Source organism: Armigeres subalbatus, chromosome 3 (genome assembly GCF_024139115.2).
Source record: "Armigeres subalbatus isolate Guangzhou_Male chromosome 3, GZ_Asu_2, whole genome shotgun sequence".
NCBI lineage: Eukaryota > Metazoa > Arthropoda > Insecta > Diptera > Culicidae > Armigeres > Armigeres subalbatus.
In genome coordinates, this window is record NC_085141.1 from 252,345,578 (window position 1) to 252,369,072 (window position 23,495).

A 23,495-nucleotide genomic window follows, 5' to 3' on the forward strand; every position below is an offset into this window, starting at 1 on the left:
CCAAAACCAATGGCAGCTACACGGGAAAATAATTCTGCGGTCTGTTGAAAATTATTGCAGAACTTTTACGTTTATAATGTTTTTATCATTGGAAGATATAATTCTTAATTTCCATTCCACACGGCAAGGAAACTAGACTAGATTTAGAAGATACATAATTATTTAATAGACATATTTCATATGGTTGATATATCATTTATGGGTCATTTATAGTATATTATCGTTTTCTCTCGAAATAACGGAAGATAACGTATATAAAATAAACAACAAACTATGACATTATTGCATACAGTATTGTCGATGAAACATGCTGTATAGTATTGATTATATGAATAAATATAGTTACATTGTAAATCTATGATTACACAATTAGTAACAGTATTCCTTAATGCAGGTGAATAGTAACAAGAATACTGCAGATGGTTTTTAATTATGCGGGAATGAACGAAAAATATATGCGATTTGACAGTTAGGTACATGTTTCGGACAGCAGAACAAAGGGAACTGAAGCGACAATGTTTATCTTGTAACTAAAATATCTTTTAAATTTTACGATGGCCGAGAATCCAACAGCCGGGATTTCGGCAATAATTTCGACAAATCTCGGTTAAAATATAACCGAGATCTCGCTAAACTTTGCCGAATTTCGGTAAAATTATGACGAAATTTTGGTAAAAGAATCGCAAAAACGTAAAAATTTTAAGGGATTTCAAAAATTTCTTCAGTGGAAGTTAAATAGGAAATGTGAGCATGTTTTGAGACACTAATAGACAACTTATATGCATGTATGTGTGCGTATGTACCGCTGCACTAGGCACGGTGGCTCCGGATCAGAGAAACGACTGGTATGACGGCGAATGTGAGCAGTTAGTTGAGGAGAAGAATGCAGCATGGGCGAGATTTCTGCAACACCGCATGAGGGCGAACGAGGCACGATACAAACGGGCGCGGAACAGACAAAACTCAATTTTACGGAGGAAAAGCGCCAGCAGGAAGATCGAGACCGTGAAGAGACGGAGGAACTGTACCGCGCTAATAACGCACGAAAGTTCTATGAGAAGTTGAACCGTTCACGTAAGGGCCACGTGCCACAGCCCGATATGTGTAAGGACATAAACGGGAACCTTCTTACAAACGAGCGTGAGGTGATCCAAAGGTGGCGGCAGCAATTCGAAGAGCACCTGAATGGCGATATGGCAGACAACGGTGGCGGTATGGTAATGAACCTAGGAGCACGCGCGCAGGAATGCGACTTCCGGCTCCGGATCTCCATGAAATCCAGGAGGAGATTGGCCGGCTGAAAAACAACAAAGCCCCTGGGGTTGACCAACTACCAGGGCCCTGTAGCATAATCTGACTAATAATATTAGCTACAAGTTACAAGTTACAAGTCAACAAATTACAAGTACTTTTGTACTAATACTAATTTGCGTCGCATAATAATCTTTTACCAACTAATAATATTAGTACTTGTATTATTAGTAAGGTTGAAATTACAAGACCGTCAGGTTCATTTACCTGTCAAAATTCATCCGACAGTTCACTGTCAATGAGGAGGAAAACGATTTGTTTACGTTTGTTTGCAAATTATGTGGATAGAATATATATTTTGACTGCGATAGGTATGCAATGCACGGAACACTCTCTGTAAATTTATCGATTCCGCGGTTTAAGCCGGCTTCGTGGTATTGGTATTTTTAACCAAGCCAATGGAATGCACACTGGAGTCGTTTTTACGTGATCTTTAAGATTGACTAGTTTTAATTAAGGCGATTTGTAAGTTACGCAAACGTATCCTCCATGATAAATCGAATCCCGCTAGACTTGTTTGTTGTGGGTTTTTGAAGAGGGTTTAATTTACGACTGTTGTAGACTTATGCGGGTTTAGATTTTGCTTCTAATTCGATTATGAAATTTGGACGATTTCTTTCTTAGTTCAAAATCCTAACTGATGAAAATATCGTAATAAATTCTACTCAGAATTTAGGTAGTTTTTCCGTTTTTCCTTTCTTTCCCATGATTGTTGTCAAACATAATGCAATATGTATGGTCTTAAACAAGATTGTTCAGTATAATAATACAATAATACAAATTTCAGTAAATTAATATATTCTCAATTTTGAGACGAATAAAGTCAGCTTTGGGTAAACCAAACTCAGCTATGGTTAACATATTAAGTGGATTAAGTTAAACTACTAGGTATTAGGAAACTCATTTTACTCAAAATAGGGTTATTGGTCCAAAGTGCGGATTTGAGCTAAAACAACCCACTTTTGAGTAGTTTTGGGTTTCTGTGTACTGCATAATTGCTAATGATCTTTAGCGCTCCACCATTTGAATACTTGATGTCAGCACTTAAATTACTTCTACTATATGCAAAGTCATTTGACAATTTTCATAATTCTCAGTGTTATATGGGAACGAGAAATTTATTCTTAGTGCCCAGTATTTCATTATATGGTAATTTGAAGCATCTAAAATAATAGTTTCTTTCTCTGTTAAGTCGTTAAAAACAATTAGACTATGCATAATTACTTTGCACAGCTAAAATAATAAAATAAAAGCTACTTGTAAATTAAATTACAGCACCATCCATACTTGTAAAAAAAAGCTACAAACCAACGCTAATAACTTCTACTTGTATTTTCTTTATGCAACGGTTACTTGTAAATTCCACTAATATTATTAGTGTGGTTTACTTGTAATATTAGTCTTGTAAATTCATACTTGTAGATTCATTATGCAACAGAAAAATACAAGTTACAAGCTACTCTACTAATATTATTAGTACAATTTCGATTATGCTACAGGCCCCAGGAGAGCTGTTTAAACACGGTGGCGAGGCACTGGCTAGAGCGCTGCACTGGGTGATTACCAAGGTTTGGGAGGATGAGGTTCTGCCGCAGGAGTGGATGGAAGGTGTCGTGTGTCCCATCTACAAAAAGGGCGATAAGCAGGATTGTAACAACTACCGCGCAATCACATTGCTGAACGCCGCCTACAAGGTACTCTCCCAAGTTTTATGCCGCCGACTAACACCAATTGCAAGAGAGTTCGTGGGGCAGTACCAGGCGGGATTTATGGGTGAACGCTCTACCACAGACCACAGACCGCAAATACAACGTGCCCACACATCATCTATTTATCGACTTCAAAGCCGCATATGATACAATCGATCGGGACCAGCTATGGCAGCTAATGCACGAAAACGGATTTCCGGATAAACTGATACGGTTGATCAAGGCGACGATGGATCGGGTGATGTGCGTAGTTCGAGTTTCAGGGGCATTCTCGAGACCCTTCGAAACGCGTAGAGCGTTACGGCAAGGTGATGGTCTTTCGTGTCTGCTATTCAACATCGCTTTGGAGGGAGTAATACGAAGGGCAGGGATTGACACGAGTGATACGATGTTCACGAAGTCCGTCCAGTTATTTGGTTTCACCGACGACATTGATATCATGGCACGTAACTTTGAGAGGATGGAGGAAGCGTACATCAGACTGAAAAGCGAAGCTAAACGGATTGGTCTAGTCATCAATACGTCGAAGACGAAGTACATGATAGGAAGAGGCTCAAGAGAGGTCAATGTAAGCCACCCACCACGAGCGCTACAAACGCTACAAAACGCTTATAAGACCGGTAGTTCTCTACGGGCACGAGACCTGGACGATGCTCGTGGAGGACCAACGCGCACTGGGAGTTTTTGAAAGGAAAGTGTTGCGTACCATCTATGGTGGGGTGCAGATGGCGGACGGTACGTGGAGGAGGCGAATGAACCACGAGTTGCATCAGCGTTTGGGAGAACCATCCATCGTTCACACCGCGAAAATCGGAAGACTGCGGTGGGCCGGGCACGTAGCCAGAATGTCGGACAGTAATCCGGTGAAAATGGTTCCCGACGGGAACAAGAAGGCGAGGTGCACAGCGGGCAAGGTGGATCGATCAGGTGGAGGACAATTTGCGGACCCTCCGCAGACTGCGTGGTTGGCGAAGTGCAGCCATGGACCGAGCTGAATGAGAAGACTTTTATGTGCAGCACAGGCCACTCCGGCCTTAGTCTGATAATAAATAAATAAAAAATAAATAAATTGAACAAGCGTCGTTGGATGGTTTCGCTCTTTTGTTTTTGATAACAGAAGAAAAAGTGGACGAAAGAAAAGAGAAAAAATAACTCAAAAGCAAGTTTAAAAAGTTTCATGTCCGTAGAGGACTACAGCTACAGGTCTTATCAGCGTCTTGTACATGACATATTTACGGTGACGAATCTTTTTTGACCGCTTTTTCTTCTAGAGCCCGTAGTAGGCCCGACTACCACATATGATGCGCCTTCGTATTTCACGACTAACATTATTATCAACCGTTAGCAAGGGTCCAAGGTCATCGACCACCTCGAAGGTATTCCCGTCTATTGTAATACTGCTTCCCAGGCGGGCCTGTCGCTGTCGCACTCGGTTCCGTCCACAAGCATGTACTTTGTCTTCGATGCATTCACCACCAGTTCAACTTTTGTTGCTTCACGTTTCAGGAGGGTGTACTGCAAGCCCGTGATTCTATGAGTGAATCCTTCATTTTCGCTGCAAAAGATGCTGTTCAAGTAGAAGAAAGTCCATTTTCTCAATCGTTGGCAGAAAATATTGGCGAGCAAGACGATATAGATAGTCTATAAGCAAGTAGACAACGACCGAAACATCTAAATAAGTAAAAAAATATGAAATTATTGAAAAATAAAAAAATATGAATTTGATCAATAAATATTATTTTGAAAATAATTAGGGCCCGTTCACAAATTACATAACGCTTTACGGGGTGGGAGGGTACCTGCCCATACAAATTTCAGAACCCTTTCATACAAAAAACGTTACGAGGGGTGGGTGGGGGTTGAAAATGGTAAAATTTTGCGTTATGTAATTTGTGAATGAACCCTTATTTGTTTTCACTGATGTCAAGTTGAATGATGTTTGTGTCTGTATTGTATTAGTATTGAACAATTTACACACAACTCGCAAAATTCATGAAACCAGCGTTAGTATCGGTTTAAATAAATACCTAGTTAATAAATAAAAATTAATAAACACTTTGCGTTTGAGGTTTCTTTCAAAATAAAACAATCCATATATACAGTTTATTAAAAATGCATTTCTATGCCACTTATGTTATATGAGTTAAAACAAAATTTTCTAGAACGGAAATACCTGAAACTCGAAAGTACTCACGGTTTCCTGCTCACTAGGCACAGACATAATAGCTAACTAGTGAAGTAAATAACAATTTGTTTCAATAAATTTGATAGAAACAATTCACATTAATAGTTATTACAAATTGCCAGTCTCTTTACTTGTTATATGTTGGCGGGCAACGAATCTTCAATATGAAAACTTTAAAATTATATCACAAGATGGTATTAAATATTCTCAAAATAATTTGCTTTCACTTTTCTTCACCAATAAAAACATGCTACCTACCTAAAATACGCTAGATAAATTATCTATTTCTTTTCATAGTACATCAATCATAACTTAGTTTCGTGTCGAACCATCCCGTTCTTGGCACTGTACATCCGCAATCGCATTGGTCTGCTGTTGTACGAAACAGGTCCACTATTCTGACCGCCACCAGGGCCCATTGCGCTGTCCACACCATTGATTAGATCCAAACTGTGAACTTGCTTGGCACTGCTGTTCAGATTGTTACCGTAGCCGTTGATCATGTGCATGCTCTGGGGTGTGGCATTTAGCACTTGCCGGGAGTTGATCACCGCTGAGGGTCCTCCGGCATTCGCTAGCATTGTAGCGCTCGGTGAAATGTTCTGCCCATAGTGCACCGTGGCGGAATTTTTGTTCAGGTTGTTCAAACGCTGTGTGCCGGCGCCGATGTTCGAACTCGGAGTGGCATTCTTCAGCCGCTGTTGAGAATTGCTGGAGATGTTCGAATGGTGCTCGGACTCGTTGTCGTCGCCACTGTCGACATCGCCGTCGCTGCTGTTGGTACTGGCTATGAAGTGTTCGTTTTTGATCGTCTTGCGACCTTTATTCCGGCGATAGTACTTGAACTCTCGTGGCAATGTGTACGACCGGGGAAGCGATACCTGCGTAGGTTTAGTTAGAATGATTTTAAAAGGAGAACATACATAAACCAGTTGTAGTTCGGTCGTTACCTGGCTATCGATATCAGACGGTATTCGATGAGGATTATGGACATCATCTACTGCACAGTTGTCGAGATTTTCATCTCCGCTGCTCACGACCGACTGGTTTCTTTCTGCTTCCTGCAGTCTGTATCATAGAACAAAAAATGCAATATTAGCTGTCCGTTAGTATGCTTCAAAATATGAGAAATTGTGAGAAATTTGATGCAACTCAACTCACCTGAGATTGGCTGCCTCCCGCGCCACCCAATCGTAGTAAATCCGAGAGTTCTCCAGATAATGGGGTGCCAGGAGAATCTCCGGTGTTTTCGCACGCTGCATCTGCCGTTTGGTGTTGTTCAGATTATTGATCACTGTCGATGGAAGCACCGAGCTACTGGTGCAGTTATTGTTGTTATGTCCACTGCTGCTGCCCGTGTTGGTGGCACTGTTGTTCGTGTTATGCATCGTAGGCGTTGCGCGACTGTCCAACTTGCTACGCGGCGGCGGGACAACATTGTACGGAAATGGTAAATTCTCGGTGCCACCGTTTTCCATGCTACTGTAAGTGCCGGATACCTGCCGGGGATGATTTGCGTCCATGTAAAGTCGGCTATGGTTGTCGTATAGTACGGCTCGGTTCGCAGTAGTCACATCTGGGTTCCTCGGACTGATTGAAGGAGGCCGATTGCCATTGGCAGCCGCCTCGGCGTATAAATTTACAAAGTTTCCCCCGCGATAGTTTTCGGCAAACGGATTTCTTGGCACATTGTTTGGCAGCATTTTAGATCGTGGGTGAACTTGGCGCGTTAGTGAGTTGCTTTCCGTTGCGGAAATTTGTGAGGATATGGGAGACATATTTCTGTTGTTAGCTGCCGCTTGTTGATTTTCGGCATTTTTCATAGTTACTAATGCGGAGATGTTGATTCCATTCAGTCCGAAGCTATTATAGATGGGATCGTAATTAGAGTTGAATTTGTTCAAATTATTTACATCGTCTAGGTTAGCTGCCAGCAGCAAGTTGAGATCGTTAAAGGATTTCTCGACGACCATCTCAGCCATGTCCGGACTCGAAGGTCGCCAATCCATTGGATCAATATCGATATGCTTTTTCACCCGAGGAATCGGTTGTCTCGGAAGTGTAGTTTTGGCATCGTCACCTGAACTAAGAGTTCCCGTTCCAGGCCCTCCAAGTTTGCCCTGTTTGATTTCCTCCTCAATGATCTTCAATTCCGCTAACTGCTTCTGCTTCTTTTCCTGCAATTTTTGTTGGATGTTCACCCGTGATCCAACACTGCTACCTTCATTCTCACTCGAGCCACCCGTGTGTGATCGTGGCAAAGGTCTTCTCCAAAATGGTATTGCCATGGGACCGATGGGTGTTCCCGGGTCAGTAGTGTTCGGTGGCATAGCAAGGTTGGGAGGCGGTACAAATGTTGTGGGTTTCTTCTTTTTACGTTTAGTAGCGGCGTTTACAGGATTAGAGAAGCGGCAGTTGAACACACCTGGTATGGCATGAGGATACTTTTGACTACCGCATCCACCGACGAATTTATTAATCTCAACATGTTCACCATTTTCCGGACATCGACACGAGTCACGACAGTGGCTACAGATCTTGGCATCTTCAACGCAAGGAGCTCGACCACCAGCTTCATATCCTAGCCGTCTCACGTGGAAATAACGATAGTAAACTGTCATAAAAAATAGTCCGATACAGAAGCTACACAGCACGGAAATAGGGATGGTGTACCATCCCTCAGGACGATTGTGCCAAATACCGACCATCCAGAGGCACACTAGAAGGCAGTTTTCCAAGAACATCACCACATAGAAGGTAAGCTAGAGAGAAACATTTGAAATAATGTGATGAATAATGTGCAAACGTGACTTTTATGAACTTTGCAAACTTGTTTTGGGAAATCCTAAAGCTAAGACTTGTGCAAAGGAAATTAAACTGTTTGAATAAATAACTTTTTAGGTTATTATTCCTGTGCATAGTTACAGTTATGTCGACCAACACATTTTTTGTTTTTCAAAAACATTTTTATATTAATGACTATGTTAGGTTAGAAGCTATGAATCCCCGTCTCAAGATGTATTGTCTATCAGATAATATTATTATGCAATTTTAGGACATACCATTTTCTGCCGATGCTTCACCTCCTGTAGATTGATGTACGCAAATATGTAGACAAAGGCAATCAACCCTCCCAGCATGGCTTTCTTCAGTCTTGATATCCGCTCTCCATGAAATACGTTTTTTGGTGAAATAAGCCACAGGAACATTGAAAACCAATGCAAGACTAGAATTATAATAAATAGCAAATGTAATACAATTGAAGATTGCTTTTGTCCTGCCATCACTCACTTATAACGAGAAACACCCAATGACTGTAAACCGAGGCGTACACAGTTAACGAGATGACACGCGATATCACCGTTCCAAGTCGCCAAAGAAACTGAAATATCACGCCAAGCCAGGTCAGCACCAAGCGGTGTACATTTTGAAGGCGAACATTCTTGCTGAAACTGGCCAATGCCCAACAGACGCTGAACAGTGATAGCGTTGCAGAAACCATGTTCAGATCACGGAAAGTCTTCTGTTGGTGTTCTGCCAAGCTGGTGTGCTGCACCAAAGCCGTACTGGACAGATGATGGCTACTGGCCAAGGCTTTTATCTTCAATGTGTTTATGTGTTCTTCGTTCTGCAAGTTCACTAGCACGTAGAGTTGTAGCAGAAGCATAGGGGCAGCTTCGCAGAATGCGTGAACCAATCGGAGCATGCAAAGATCACGAACTTCGTGTTTAACGTGGCGCAGGTCAACCGGCACGAAAAGTTTTGCATAGCGCCATAGGACCCCCAATTGGGTGGCGTGCAGTGCCAGTACGGCATAGCGACTATATTTAGCCGCTATAGTAACCGGCTCAATCGGAGGCTTCTTTTTCTTCTTTTCCAAGCTGTTCTCCGAACTATCGGGACCTTCGATAGGTGGTCCTGTGGTGGCCGCTGTAGACCCTCTCAGTTTTCGTTTATTCAAATACCATCGAACGGAAACAATCTACGAATGAAAAGGTGTTTTCTTGTTGACCCTTGAAATTATGCGAAAATATCTTATTATACGTACCTGTGAAATCACGAGGGAAAAGCTCACGATAACGATAACGGCAGCAAAGTGCACATATTTTTGCCGCTCGTACAGCGCATAGCCGAGAACGACGTCGAACACTACGTCGCAAAAGTAGCCGGCCAGCGAGATCACGTTGAACAGCACATCACAGAGCGGAAGGAATTCTGCCATTTTTGAGGGAGTTTCGATGCTGGAAAATTGAAAATAAAAATGGTTAATAATAGCGAAAATGGGTAGAATGTTGATGTCGAATGTTACAGAAATTCTATAAAATCTGAATAAAATAAAATGAAATGTTAAATGAATTTTTATTTTACAATGTGAACTAATCTGACGTAAAGTTATAACCAGGCCTTCGACGCATTTTTATATTACTTGGTAGTATCTTGCAGATATTTTAATTATTAGGTATTTATTGTATACAACAAATTGTCTCGAATATGTATCAACTTAACAGCGTCGCAAGATAATCCTCCTTGATTGAAATATCATATCTGATACGACGAAAGGTAATTAAAATAGCACATACAAGAGAACAAAAGTGCTCTTGAGATATGTTCCATTATACACATTAATTAACATTAACTTCATTAACTTCCTTTTTTTGATTAAAAATAAACTTAAATTTTGATAAGGTTTTTGAACGATATTCCCCAGTGTTGAAACAGTGATTTAGCGATAATTCTAGAAAGCAATAAATGATTTACCATTTGACTGTAACTTGTTACAAAAAAAATTGGTTAAGGAAGTGCTTAAAAGAAGAGTAACATTTTTTATGCACACATATACAAGAAATGACGAATCGTTGACTTCATAACATTTTTGGCTTCACGTGTGCGTCAGTGAAATTTGTGTATTTAAATCTCGATCGAGCACTTTTACTATGCCTACCATACCTAGTCAGGCAAATCATCTGCGACAACGATTTGAACGATGCCAATCTGTCAGAGCGTTGCGTTTGCGTGTATGTGATTTGCGTCGGAGACTTCAACAAGCGTACCGCGAACAAGCGACAAACCCTAGATACCACGACACGTTGCGCCAATGATGTATGCTGCAACGCTTTTGCGATTTACCGATGACGGCGATGCAACGGAAACATAGATTTATTACGATGCATCGAGTGCACGGGTCTTGTAGAGATGGCCCCCTATAATTTGCATATTATACATTGAATGCAAATTTGTGCCTATCCCATAAAAATATGTAGTTCTACTAAGGCTGTGAACCATTCCACCGATTCGTTTAACTTTTAGTTAAAATTTGACAGTTCAATGGTTATTTCGCCGTGGTTAAAAATAACCCTGCTCCGGAGCATGGTTAGATTTGACAGTTCGATAGTTAAACTTTGTTCGCGAGAAAATTGGCGCCAAATCCATTTCGTTCCGAATAACTATCAATCTGTCAAAAATCAAATGGGTCGGCTTCGGAGTAAAATTTTAACCACGATGGGAAGATAACCACCGAAGTGTCAAATTTTAACTAAAAGTTAAACGAATCGGTGGAATGGTTCACAGCCTAAGGTACCCCGGGGCAAGTGAAAATACGGGGTAAGTGGGTTCTATGGATGCCGATTAATCGGTGAACGTTTGAAATGGTAACAATGTTCTAGAAAGTTGAAGCAGAATTATCAACGAATTCGCCTGACACAATAAAAATTGGAATCAAAACCATTTGCGACACCATACAAAAGGTATTGTTTAATCACTACCGGCGAAACCTATTACTTTTATTTTAATTCAATGGATTTTCAACACCATAGTCGTTTCTAAATTCATTATTGATGTGGAAAGTGAATATTTTGAGCAATTAAATAATTGTGTGACATCGAAAACGATTTAAAAGTTTTGATTAAAGCCAAAATCTGCAATTTTTACTTGCCCTTAAGTTTTAACATACATGGGGCAAGTGGGACATATTTGAAAAACATTTTCGATAGAGCCATTTTACCTGTTTTTAGATTGTTTTCTAGTGAAAAATAACTTCGACACTCATATATCATATGGATCTGAATCAAATGCAGTTGATATCGTTGGTTTCGTTGTTAAGAAGTAGTGTACAGTTGATTTACCAAATGTGTATTTTACTTTCTGGAAATTATCTTCCTCATGGAAAAGAGCAATGGTTATAACTATGCGAAATTTTCCGTTTACAGTGCAAACAGTCTGTTTATTCTACAATAGATCAACAGGTTTTTTCTTGTGTTTTGTTATTTTTAAACATCGCATCACATTAACAGATTTTCAGATAAATAAAGTGCTTAAGACATAAATAGGCCATTTCGTTCTATTACAAATTTACAACACTGCGCATCGCCGGAATAAAAACGTTCCTTTTGAAGTTCTAATTTATGTAATAATTTGTGTTCTAAACAGAGAAACATTCATTCGAAAAGTGAACAAAGATTTGCTCATCTCTTCCATCTAACACATTTGGTAAGAAAGCTAATTGAAAGCCAGACAATAGCCAGTTAAACAGTACACCGGCTGTTGTCTTGTTTTTAAATTTGCTAATAGTATTGTAATCCCTTTCTTTTTGCAAAAACAAAAGTCTGACAAGCAATAAACCTTCATCCATGATCTGAACTACTACGACTCAGAAATTACATGAACATTATATCTACATTCTTCAAATTAGTTTCGTTCGACAGTATAAAGCATAACTCCGTTTCTAGTGGAATTCAAACAACGAACCTTTGGGCAGAGTTGTAGAAAAACCTTCGCACTAGAAGTCCACCATACAACATATTTTGAAATTCAGCTTCTGGAATGTGTTATTGACAAACTACTAAATGATCGAACGCAAATTACTGAATGATCGTTAACATCCTTGCCGTGCAAACCGGCGCAACTAAATAGCTTCGGATTGGCTGACGACGTACCAGTATATGTTATGATTCGGAATTGCATTTAATTAATTTCATCTAGTTAAGGAGAAATTAGGCTAATGAACTTGACAAAATTGGGCATCATCCTGATAAAGTAAATTTCAAAAATGTTATTTTTGGAAAAAGGATATCGTTTATTAAATGATTCTCGCCTAAAGGTTTGGCTACACTACCTAATAAAACTTAAGCCGTGATCAATAAGTTCGGATACACTTTTGGATGCAATTAAATAACGTAAAAAGTACCACAATACAGTTGATACTTAACATGTTCAACTATCTTTGTGGTGTATTCTTTCAAATCTCTTCTGTTTGAGAGTAAGACAAATGAATTTAATGACTCATGTTACATAATTGCTCAACCCCATATCACCCGAACATCCCAACAGAGAGGCCACGATAGGGTCCAAACACACTAAGGACAAGCGCATTTAATTGGTCATTGTTCTGTTTTAATTGTTAAATAACTGTAATAAATGTATATAGTTCTAAATAAATTATTGTAGTGTTAATGTAAATCATGTTATTGTGAACCTAAATATACTATGTGGAAAGCGTAAATCTTGTGTTAATTATGAAGAAGTAAGAGCATTCTAAGAGACAAGAAAAGAGCAAAGGGAAATGGCCACGCAGGGAATTCAGTTCGTTTGGTATTTTTTCTAAGGCATGTTGGGCCTAGAACAACGATCACTGTCGAAGGTATTAGGCCAAGGCCCCAACACCTTCTTCTTATTGACATTACATCTCCCACTGGGACCTTGTCGCCTCGCAGCTCGCTGTTCATTAAGCACTTCAACAGTTGTTAAGACCTATGAAATCCACATCTAGATATTTTTGCCTTTCTCGTATACTGCCCATGATTTCATAGTTGACGTAACAACCAGCACCATCGATGTTGGGAAAACGCATTTTTATTAATTTTACCCGAATCATCATATCGATCAGCAAAATACATGAACTAATCTGTCTAAATGGACAATATTAGTAGTTATTTTAAGGCCGCGGGGAATTAATTATTATTCCTTTGATTGAAATGGTCACAATATGCATACGACAGTTTATGCGATCAAACAAACGTTTTGTGAAATGTTTGTTGCCATAACATGGCGTAAAAACCAGGCTACTACGTGTGGTTATAAAGCGCTAAAGAATAATTGTAGTTAGTTCCAACGATTTATTGATTGGAAAAGGGAAATCTTTTGAAAAGTTCGAGTTTCCGGGAAAGGTTTTTCGGATAGCTCTTTCCGTGAAAATTAAAATTATGTGGTAAAGATAAAATTATGTGTGGAAGAGTTCGTGTTGCAAAGAATTTAATCAGTACCGTACGGGGATTTTTGCTCTATTACAGCATTAGAATGGTTCTGTATCAAGTATGCGAGCAGTTACCGTTTTCATGTATTGGCCAAAGCCCTCGTTCCAACCAAATTTTAAGCAAAAATGGTTTCAATCCCTATTTTAAAATACCCGTGTAGACGAGGATTAGAAGTAAATCAATCGTGATTAGATTGCAAAATGAGATATGGGCCTGATTTATATGTAGGATATAGAAGCACGAAATATCATACGACAATATCCAAATTTGCTCTGAAATATCATGAGGTTATCAGTTAATGGTATTTGAAGAAGTGATTAATATCTCGAGCTATTAGTTTGTTTTTATCCATAACACATCTTGATATTTAAATAACACTTCAGTGCATTTTATTTTGTTGATATTTTTGCCTGCTCTTTTGAATCTTACATCAAAGTCCATATCATGTTAAAGTGGATATTTTACCCGACAGAAAAAAAAAGTTTCATAATTCAGTTCTGTCCGGGTAAGGTAATGAAAAACATGAATAAAAATTGCATTGCAATTGTAAAAACTAACCCGGTAAATGTGCTCGAAATATACATACCAATATTATCAAGCTGAGGTACAAATAAAAAGCCATTTAACACGCACTAATTCTTATGTGTTAAGCCCTCAGTGGCAGACCTCTCCTGTCACGCAAAAAATGAAACTAGATTTTGGTTCTGATACGCACTTTTAGAAAATACCCATAAATTACTACACTTTAGAGGAGGAAGGGGGTTTAGATAAGTGTGATTTCCCATACACAGTTTTGATATGCTTCTAAAAAAAAGTGTGACACAAATGGCTAATCATTGCGTTACATAATTAATGGATTTTCATTCTTCTTTTATATTATACTTCCTTTTGAATGATCGCGATTGTCTTAAATCAAAACTTTTGGCGACAATATTTAGCATTGATTCAAAAGAATGTAAACGTTTATCTCCAGACCTACACCTCGATGGATGAAAGCTTATTTTGTCGGATTATACCGTGGATTTCACAAGAAATGCTTGCTTTAGCAGGAACTTGCATATTAATTTTTGATTACAAAATCCATTACGCCCAAATCATAAAGTAGTCCAGAAATACGACAAATTAAAACGAAAACCTATGTTGTGCCTAATTAGTGGATTGTGAATGTCGAAACAATATGAGACAGGTTTTTGCTCCATATTGCAGCAGGTAATGGAGGTAGGTCAACTTATGCGATCAAATGACCATTTTTCCAAAAACAAATATTGCCATAACTCGAATGTTTCCGAACAAAACATGAATATTTTTTCATGGAGCATATGTATAACCGTACGAAGAATCGATATCCGCAAAAAAGTGTGTTTTAGTCATTTTGGCTTATACGTCAACTATGTCAGCGGTTCTCAACCTTTTTCTTGAGAGGTACCCCTTCGAACTTTTGCATTAATTGAGGTACCCCCTATTTTTTTGCTATAAATAAAAATAAACGTAGATTAGATAGGTGTCAGGCCATTTGGCCGAAGGTCATTAGGCCGAATGGACATTAGGCCGAACGGTCATTAGGCCGAATGGACATTAGGCCGAACGGTCATTAGGCCGAATGGACATTAGGTCGAATTTGCAGAAAGAAGTAAGAAATGAGAAGTTCTCTTTTCACCTTACCCCTTCTTTCTTCTCCCTTCTTGCATCTTCCTTCTTCTTTCTTCCTTCTTCTTTTTTTCCTACTTCTTTCTTCCTTATTCCTTCTTCCTTATTTCTTATTCCTTCTTCCTTTTTCCTTCTTCTTTTTTCTTTCTTCTTTTTTCCTTCTTCCTTCTTTCTTCTTCTTTTTTCCTTTTCCTTCTACATTCTTTTTCCCACCGTTTTCTTTCTTCTTTCTTTTTCCCTTTTCCTTCTATATTCTTTTTTTCCTTCTTTTTTCTTCTTTCTTCCGTTTTCTTCCTTTTTTCAGGCCTGGTAGCGGGTCACTTTTTAGTGACTTGGTCACTTTTTTCGAGCAAGTCACTAAAAAGTCTCTTTTTTCGATTTCAAGTCACTAAAGTCACTTTTTCTCGCAAATTCACTATTTTCAACTATTTTGAAACTATTGACTAATATTTTTGAATGAAGCTTTATGTATCCATCGGATGATGCTTTGTTCATGGCGGAAATGAAATTACGGATCTTGGGAAAATGATTGCTCTGAAACTTCGCCAGCCATTTTACTCGCTCTTATTGGCATTTCACCAGTAGCTGATTGAAGGTGTTTTACGTCAGAATTTATAAATTGGTATATGTTCATGCAAGCAGGAGACCTGCCTATTTGGATTTTTTTAAACTATCAGGCTTTCCACAGTAAGGGAAGGTTTGGAGACTTGATTCCTTGAGAGACTTGACCCCTTGGGAGACTTGGCGGTATTTTCTAATAAATCCTCTAGAGTCTAGATAAATGATCGTTTATATGGCGAGTTGTATTTTGGATTGACAATCTTGTTTACTCTATTACTTACTGTTGCCCTCCTGAAGATTTTTTAGTGGCCACAAAGAATTTGAACATCTCCTCCCAACAATGACCAAATGCTATCATTTTTTACAGCACAAAGCCATAAGTATGCTAAATTGTCTGCACTGATAAAAATTCCTGCATTCCATTACAATTTAAAGATATTTGAATTTTTAGTTGTTGCCCCAATATGAGGGGACTTGATCTCTCATTAGTCACACATAAAATTGGCGAGAAAATTCAAGAAAATATAAATTGTGCTAATGGGGCCCTCCTTAGCCGTGCGGTAAGACGCACGGCTACAAAGCAAGACCATGCTGAGGGTGGCTGGGTTCGATTCCCGGTGCCGGTCTAGGCAATTTTCGGATTGGAAATTGTCTCGACTTCCCTGGGCATAAAAGTATCATCGTGCTAGCCTCATGATATACGAATGCAAAAATGGTAACCTGGCTTAGAAACCTCGCAGTTAATAACTGTGGAAGTGCTCAATGAACACTAAGCTGCGAGGCGGCCCTGTCCCAGTGGGGGATGTAATGCCATTAAGAAAAAAGTAAATTGTGCTAAAGCAGATAATTTTTTTGTAGATATAGATGTAATGAATGGTTTGCTCGAAAAAAATATTTATTGAGTAGATATCGTTTAAATAATCCCCTTTAAACGATATCTACTCAATAAATATTTTTTTCGAGCAAACCCTTCATTACATCTTTGTCTCCCCAAGACTCCCCAAATTTGAAGATTGCATGCGCTGTCGAATTCCATAGCAAAAATCATTGATGAATACGCACAGCAAGTCGAAAAATCTGCGTTTTTATATTATTTAAATATTTAAAAGTTTAGAGTGCACTTCATTAAAGCAAGTTCTTGGAGAAGGAACAATACCCTTCGAATATTTTCAAATACGACTTTTGACAGCACTCCAAAAATCAATTATGTATCAATAACAACAACAGTTACAGACTACCATACATCCGTGAAGTTAAATTATACATTTCATGGAGAATAACAGAAAAATGTTTCATCACAAACCTCGTGCTTAGAATCATGGGGCCGTAACTGCATTAATTCGTTGCTCTTCGTTGATGTTATCTTTTTATCAATGTAGCTAATTGCGGTAGTTTGCCGAAGATTGTATGGTTTGGTGCGATAAAGGATGATTGTATCTTGCACCAGACGCAACAATCACGGTTGTAACTTTGGAAACAGTTGAGTTATTAACGAAACAAATCGATTAAGAGAAAACGATTAATACCCAAATGATTCTCAGCGCGTGATATTTTGGTAAAATAAAGATATTTATTTTTAAATCGAAATAATGATATTTGCATCTATGATTATACTGCAATTGAATTGAGGGGAGGTACATTAAATATGTAAGGGATCCCCAAAGTAATTTAGCTACAAGAACATGAGAAAATAAAAGCCGTTTTTCCTCCCAACATCCACTTCGATCAATATTTTAGAATTCTCCAAAATATATTATGATAATAATTTACCCATTTTAAATGGCATAAATGTAAAAGATTTTTTTAGATTTTATTAGATTTGTTAGCTTTTGATAACTTTTGAATCTGAAGTCGAGCCCGATGGTCCTGCATTATAAGCAGGAGGTCGAGTGTTTAATCCCAGGCTCGTTGTTTCGTTTTCTACCAAAACGATCCGTTCTGTTGTTTCTTTCGCACTAACAATAACAAAAATTTCCCTGGCACTTTTGACAAATCTGAATCTTTCTTAAGTAGAAATTATTTTTCGGGAAAGAAACACAGGTCTTATAAGTGCTAACCTTGTTTCGTTCACTTCCAGTGGCGCAAACATTTGATTTGCTAGCTGGACTACTCATAGTTTTGAGTAATCCTGCTTTCGACTGATATTTAGTAAAGTTCCCATGGGTTAAAAAAGAGCGGCCAATATAATTTTACTTAGTAACTGAGTAGATAAAAGTCCCGATTAAGTCCCGCCAAAAAATTACGAAAAAATATTCTCCTTCGACCCAAAAACACTTGAATTCGTCTCATCAAACTTGCAACTGAAACTAAAAGTCACTATTTGGTCACTTTTTCTGCAACTGAAAGTCACTATTTGGTCCCTTTTTTCGTCAGCTTTGGTCACTAAAGTCACTATTTTGAGTGGCATTGGTCGCTACCAGCTACCAGCTTTGAGTGGCATTGGTCGCTTCATCCGTTTCCTTCTTCCTCCTTCCCTCATCCTTCTTCTTTCTTCCTTCTTCCCTCTTCCCTCTTCCTACTTCCTTCTCCCTTCTTCCGTATTCTTCATTCCTTCTTCCTTTTTCCTTTTTCCTTCTTCTTTCTTCTTTCTTCCTTCTTCCTTCTTCCTTCTTCTTTCTTCCTTCTTCCCTCTTCCCTCTTTCTACTTCCTTCTCCCTTCTTCCGTATTCTTCATTCCTCCTTCCTTTTTCCTTCTTCCTTCTTCTTTTTTCCCTCTTATTTCTTCCTTCTTCCTTCTTCCCTCTTCCCTCTTCCCTGTTCCTTATTCCTCATTCCTTCTTTCTTCTTTCTTCTTCCTTCTTCCTTCTTCATTCTTCATTCTTGCTTCTTCCTTCTTCCTTCTTCCTTCTTCCGTCTTCGTTCTTCCTTCTTCCTTCTTTCATCTTCCTTCTTCCTTATTTCTCATTCCTTCTTCCTTTTTCCTTTTTCCTTCTTCCTTCTTCTTTCTTCATTCTTCCTTCTTCCTTCTTACTTCTTCCTTCTTCCTTCTTCCCTCTCCCTTCTTCCCTGTTCTTTATTCCTCATTCCTTCTTTCTTTTTTATTCTTCCTTCTTTCTTCTTTCTTCTTCCTTCTTCCTTCTTCATTCTTTCTTCCTTCTTCCTTCTTGCTTCTTCCTTCTTCCTTCTTCCTTCTTGCTTCTTCCTTCTTCCTTCTTGCTTCTTCTTTCTTCCGTCTTCCGTCTTCGTTCTTCCTTCTTCCTTCTTTCATCTTCCTTCTTGCTTCTTCCTCATTGCGCACTACTCACTTCTCACTCCCAGTACTTATTCGGCCTAACGGCCATTCGGCTTAATGACCGTTCGGCCTAATGACCATTCGGCCTAATGACCTTCGGCCTGATGACCCAGCATCGATTAGATATACGAAAAACGGACCTGAAAACTAACGGGAAGAGTTACTTCAGGAAGTTGGCTGAAAATTTCATTATTTCGTGCAAAAATTCCAATTCAAAGTGAATTTATATATCAAGCTTCCTACAGGACTTTTTTTTGTCTATTGAAGACTTCCGAGCATATTTAAGAGGGGCTTTCAAGCCTATCATAAGGGACCTTCTGAGCACTTTGAAGGAAGACTTCCGAGCACCCTGAAAAGAAGTTTCAGAACCTCTTGAAGGCCGTTTTCGAGCCACTAAAAAGGAGGCTTCTGAGCTTTTTGATAGTGTTTGTTACGTACAGATTTAGAATGTTGCATCCCAAGATGCACCTCACTAGGCAATCAGATAGGCAGCAGCAAAACAGACAATACAGTGTGTTTCATCGTCGCATATTTCTTTTCACACTTTATCTATTGCGTATGTAAATGCGTACCAGCGAGTCAGGTCAAAGTATATAGGTAGCTCTTCGGCAGCTAACTGCCGTCGCGTCGATCGCAGCGATCGCGGCACATATTAGAAGTTAGTTCGCTCTTGCATATCACCCGTGCCGGTCGGGAAGAAATATACAGTCAATTTATTATTGCACGTTTTGTAGTTTTGTTCATAGTAATAAATTGTCCCTCGTGTCGCAGTTAAGCTTAAAATAGTGTTTTTAAAGCCAACCTCCGAAACGCGCTATTCCGCGAGTGACCCGTAGAATTGATCTGGCCAGTGAACAGTTTTATAACTAACATTTTTGGTCCTTCCAGCCGGATAAGATCAATCCGCGGGACCACGTTCTGGTGAATAGTGCGCGTGGCTTGGGTTAATTGTGTGTCCGAACCATTGTCCGTCGATATTGCGCATGAAAAGTGAGCAAGTTAATTAATTACTGCCAACGGATAGCAGTTAGTGAAGGTGATTTAAAATATCCTTTGTGGCCGTGTATGCAGTTTGGAATCAAAGTTCTTCACAACTGATGCTGAATATTGGATTTTGATGCTGCATTTCGACTGTTTGGATACCCCGAAGTCAACCATCTAAATTCAGCTAAGTAGAGTGTGTGTGAATGTGTGGTTGAGGAGGCTTGGGCTCAGCGTGGTCTGCATGTGACGCTAGCCAAATAAAAGCGCATTGTCTTGAGTAAAATTTGCAAGCGCTCTGCTACCGTACTGTGGTGCGGTTTGGACAAATTGAATTTTATTTGTGGAATTTTGGAGGAACAATTTTGAGTTCTCCGGTTGACTATTTAGTTCGGCACATTTGCGATTTGCCATTTGACTAATTCCCACAGTTAGTGGTTGATAATTGAGCTGTCAATTCTGTCAATCCGTTCCGCTTTAGGTCACAGTCGTGGTTCAGTGCTAGTGAAGTGTGATCTTTGTGCTATTCAGAACGCCGAAGTCCAGTTTGAGGCAACTGGTGAAAGAGGAGAATCAGTTGAACGCAGCTTTGGCGAATGTGAAGGATTTTGTGGATAATTTTGATGCAGTTCGTGACAGTGATATGGTTGAATTACGTTTAGTGAAACTAGATGAAATTTTTGATCGGTTCTGTACCATTAGGGATTATATTGATGTGCTTCAAGACGAAACCAGCGATTACTTTGGAGGTGCGGCTGATGACGATGGTGTTGATAGCGCGAAGAATGCTCCCGTCTGCGGTGACAGTGTGCAAACATACAAGAATTTTGAAAATTCGTATTTTCGTTTGAAGTCAGCGTTGCTTGCCAAACGCCCTAGAACGATAGTAGAGATTCCTGAACTTCAAGCTGCCTGCCAACCTTCCCGGTTGAAGTATCCGGAGCTGAAGCTTCCATCGTTTTGCGGAAAGCTGCAAGATTGGATCACTTTCCGCGATAATTTCAAATCATTGATTCACGACAACGGTGATTTGAGTCCAATCGACAAGTTTAATTACTTGCGAGCATCTTTGAGAGAAGAAGCATTACTTCAGATCAACCAAGTTCAGGTGAGCGCTGCTACCTACAATATTGCGTGGAACATTCTCGAGGCGAAATATGAGAATCATAAGCTGATAGCACACGAACATCTGAAGGCGCTGTTTTCTGTTCCAGTGATGAAGTCGGAGTCATTTGATGCCCTGAATACCGTCCTGATGACGTTTAAGGTCAATCTTCAGCAGTTGGAAAAGTTGGGTGAAAACACTGAGAACTGGAGCACATTTCTAGCATTCATGTTGTCGCAGAAGTTAGATACAACCACCCTTCGCCAATGGGAAACTCATCACAGTTCGAAGAACATTCCTCAGTATGATGCTATGACTGAATTCCTAGAGAAGCATTGCGCAATTCTGCATTCTACGTCAGCCCGCAGTTCAAGTGATCAAAGAAGATCATTCAAGAGTTCAGCAGTTTACACGCTTGTTTACGCTTCAAGTAATTGTCCAGTCTGCAATAGTGGACCGCATAGCATCGAACAGTGTCATCGTTTTGACAAAATGAGAGTGGTCGACCGAAAATTGTTGATCCGAAGTCTTGGACTTTGCTTGAATTGCTTGTGTTCTGGACATTTTGTAGCAGATTATTCGAGACGTACCTATGCAAAGTGTGGACAACGTCATCACCATCTTTTGCATCCGTATTACCCATCCGCTTCTAGCACGCAGAACCAACCGTCGAGCATCCCGAACATGCCTCAAGTCGAGAACTCAAACGCTCAATCTCAGTCTCGTCAACAGTCAGTACAGCATTCGCAATCGCATCAATCCCGGATGAATAATACTCAAATATCTCCACAAACACCCGTCCAAACCACAACTCCACCACAGACACGACAGCCACCTCCCACAAACACACCAACTATTTCTCACCACACTGCTACCTCACACAATGCTCGTAGCCAGCGAAACACCACATTTTTCGGAAAAATATATTAAGCTCTTTTAGTGGAATGTATTAAACCGTCTAAGACGAATTAAGTACTGTCCATTTAATTCCACCAGTTAATTTTCGTTATCTTTGCAGATACGTATTTCGACCACAACTGTGTGGTCGTCTTCAGTGTCTTGTACTTGACTCGACTTGAAGAAAACAATCGCAACTTACACTATTTATACTACGCTAGGTACCTAATCTAATCTTATTTGCCTACTTTATTTACCTATACAGTAAATTACTTTATTGTTTAGGTAGAAACTTGAAGAGCCAAGAGCTGCCATTTCCTTGATCCTTATTCAACAGCGCTGTTTGTACCTGTCGGTGGATTTCCAAACTCTCAGCTACATCGAGTTTCCATGGGGAAGAGACATTTCTTAAGATTTTAATATTTGATGCCGTAATTGGGTGATTTTCCTTATACACATGCTCTGCTACCTTAGATCTAAATTCGTAATGTAATCCCTTATCGTTTTCTCTTTTCGCCTTACTTACTTCCGCCATATGTTCCTTGAACCTTATATCTAATGATCTTTTTGTTTGGCCTACATAGATTTTTTTTACATTGGGAACAACTTATCTTATAAACGCCTGCCTTATTCAACATTTCTACTTTATCCTTCGTTGAACCCAATAGAGACTTGAGTTGGTTGCTTCTACTGGAGAATACTAGATCGATGCCGAATTTCCTTAGTCGAGGGCGTAGCTGGTTGGTGATGTGTTTATCATATGGGACCGAAACTCTTTTCAGCGGCTCCTCTATCGGTGTCAGCGTTGTATGTCCATTTCGTCGTAGGGTCCTTTCCTTCTTGTTGATGATCGCTCGTATAGTCCTCTCATGGTATCCGTTGATCTTCGCTGTTTCCAAGATGTATTGTAGTTCCTTCGTTTTTCCTTCTTCGCTCAGGGGTATCGTCTGCATCCTGTGGATCATGTGATGAAATGCTGCCATTTTATGTTGGTACGAATGGTTCGATGTATATGGGATGACTCTCATGGTGTTCGTGGGCTTCCTGTAGATTTCGAGGCTCAATGTTGTATTTGCTTCCCTGATGACTAGTAGATCCAAGAAAGGTAGTTTACCTTCTTTTTCCTCTTCGAAGGTAAATTTGATGTCGTTATGCACGTTGTTTATCGCTTCCAAAATCCTGGGTAGATCCTTTCGGTTGATGATGCTGAAAATGTCGTCGACGTATCTCCACCACTTCTGGGGTAGTATTCCTTGTTCTTGTAGGCTGTTCTCCAGGTTCGCCATGAACAGTTCGCACAAAAACGGTGATAGCGGATTTCCCATCGGTGCTCCTTTCGTCTGTTTGTAGTAGTTGCCACGAAATGTGAAGTAGTTCTCCGTCATGCATAGCCTTGCCAGATTTAGGTACATCTTCACTTTTCCTCGCCATGTTGTTTCCGTCCTTTGTGTTAGCAGCCAGTCCTCTAGAAGATTCAGAGCATCTTTCACTGGAACGCTAGGGAACAATGCCGCTACGTCGAATGATACCATTATGTCCTCTTCTTCGATGTGTCCTGATTCCAACAGCTTCTGGGCGAACTCCTGGGTGTTGATGACTGATCTACTGGGGAATGGTT

General features: G+C 39.7%; 1 protein-coding gene across 1 annotated transcript in view; it reads right to left on the reverse strand.

The window, feature by feature from the left end:
• Positions 1 to 5,117: 5,117 nt before the first annotated feature.
• The window catches only part of LOC134223560 (uncharacterized), a 34,808-nt gene continuing 16,430 nt past the window's right edge, over positions 5,118 to 23,495 (reverse strand). Inside the window, exons 3-8 of the mRNA XM_062702744.1 lie at positions 9,254 to 9,446; positions 8,497 to 9,187; positions 8,268 to 8,431; positions 6,367 to 7,967; positions 6,156 to 6,273; positions 5,118 to 6,086 (exon numbers count right to left, since the gene is read on the reverse strand). Of these exons, the coding sequence (XP_062558728.1) occupies positions 5,511 to 6,086; positions 6,156 to 6,273; positions 6,367 to 7,967; positions 8,268 to 8,431; positions 8,497 to 9,187; positions 9,254 to 9,427 (3,324 nt within the window). The 5' untranslated portion in view covers positions 9,428 to 9,446 and the 3' untranslated portion in view covers positions 5,118 to 5,510. The remainder of the gene's footprint in view (positions 6,087 to 6,155; positions 6,274 to 6,366; positions 7,968 to 8,267; positions 8,432 to 8,496; positions 9,188 to 9,253; positions 9,447 to 23,495) is intronic.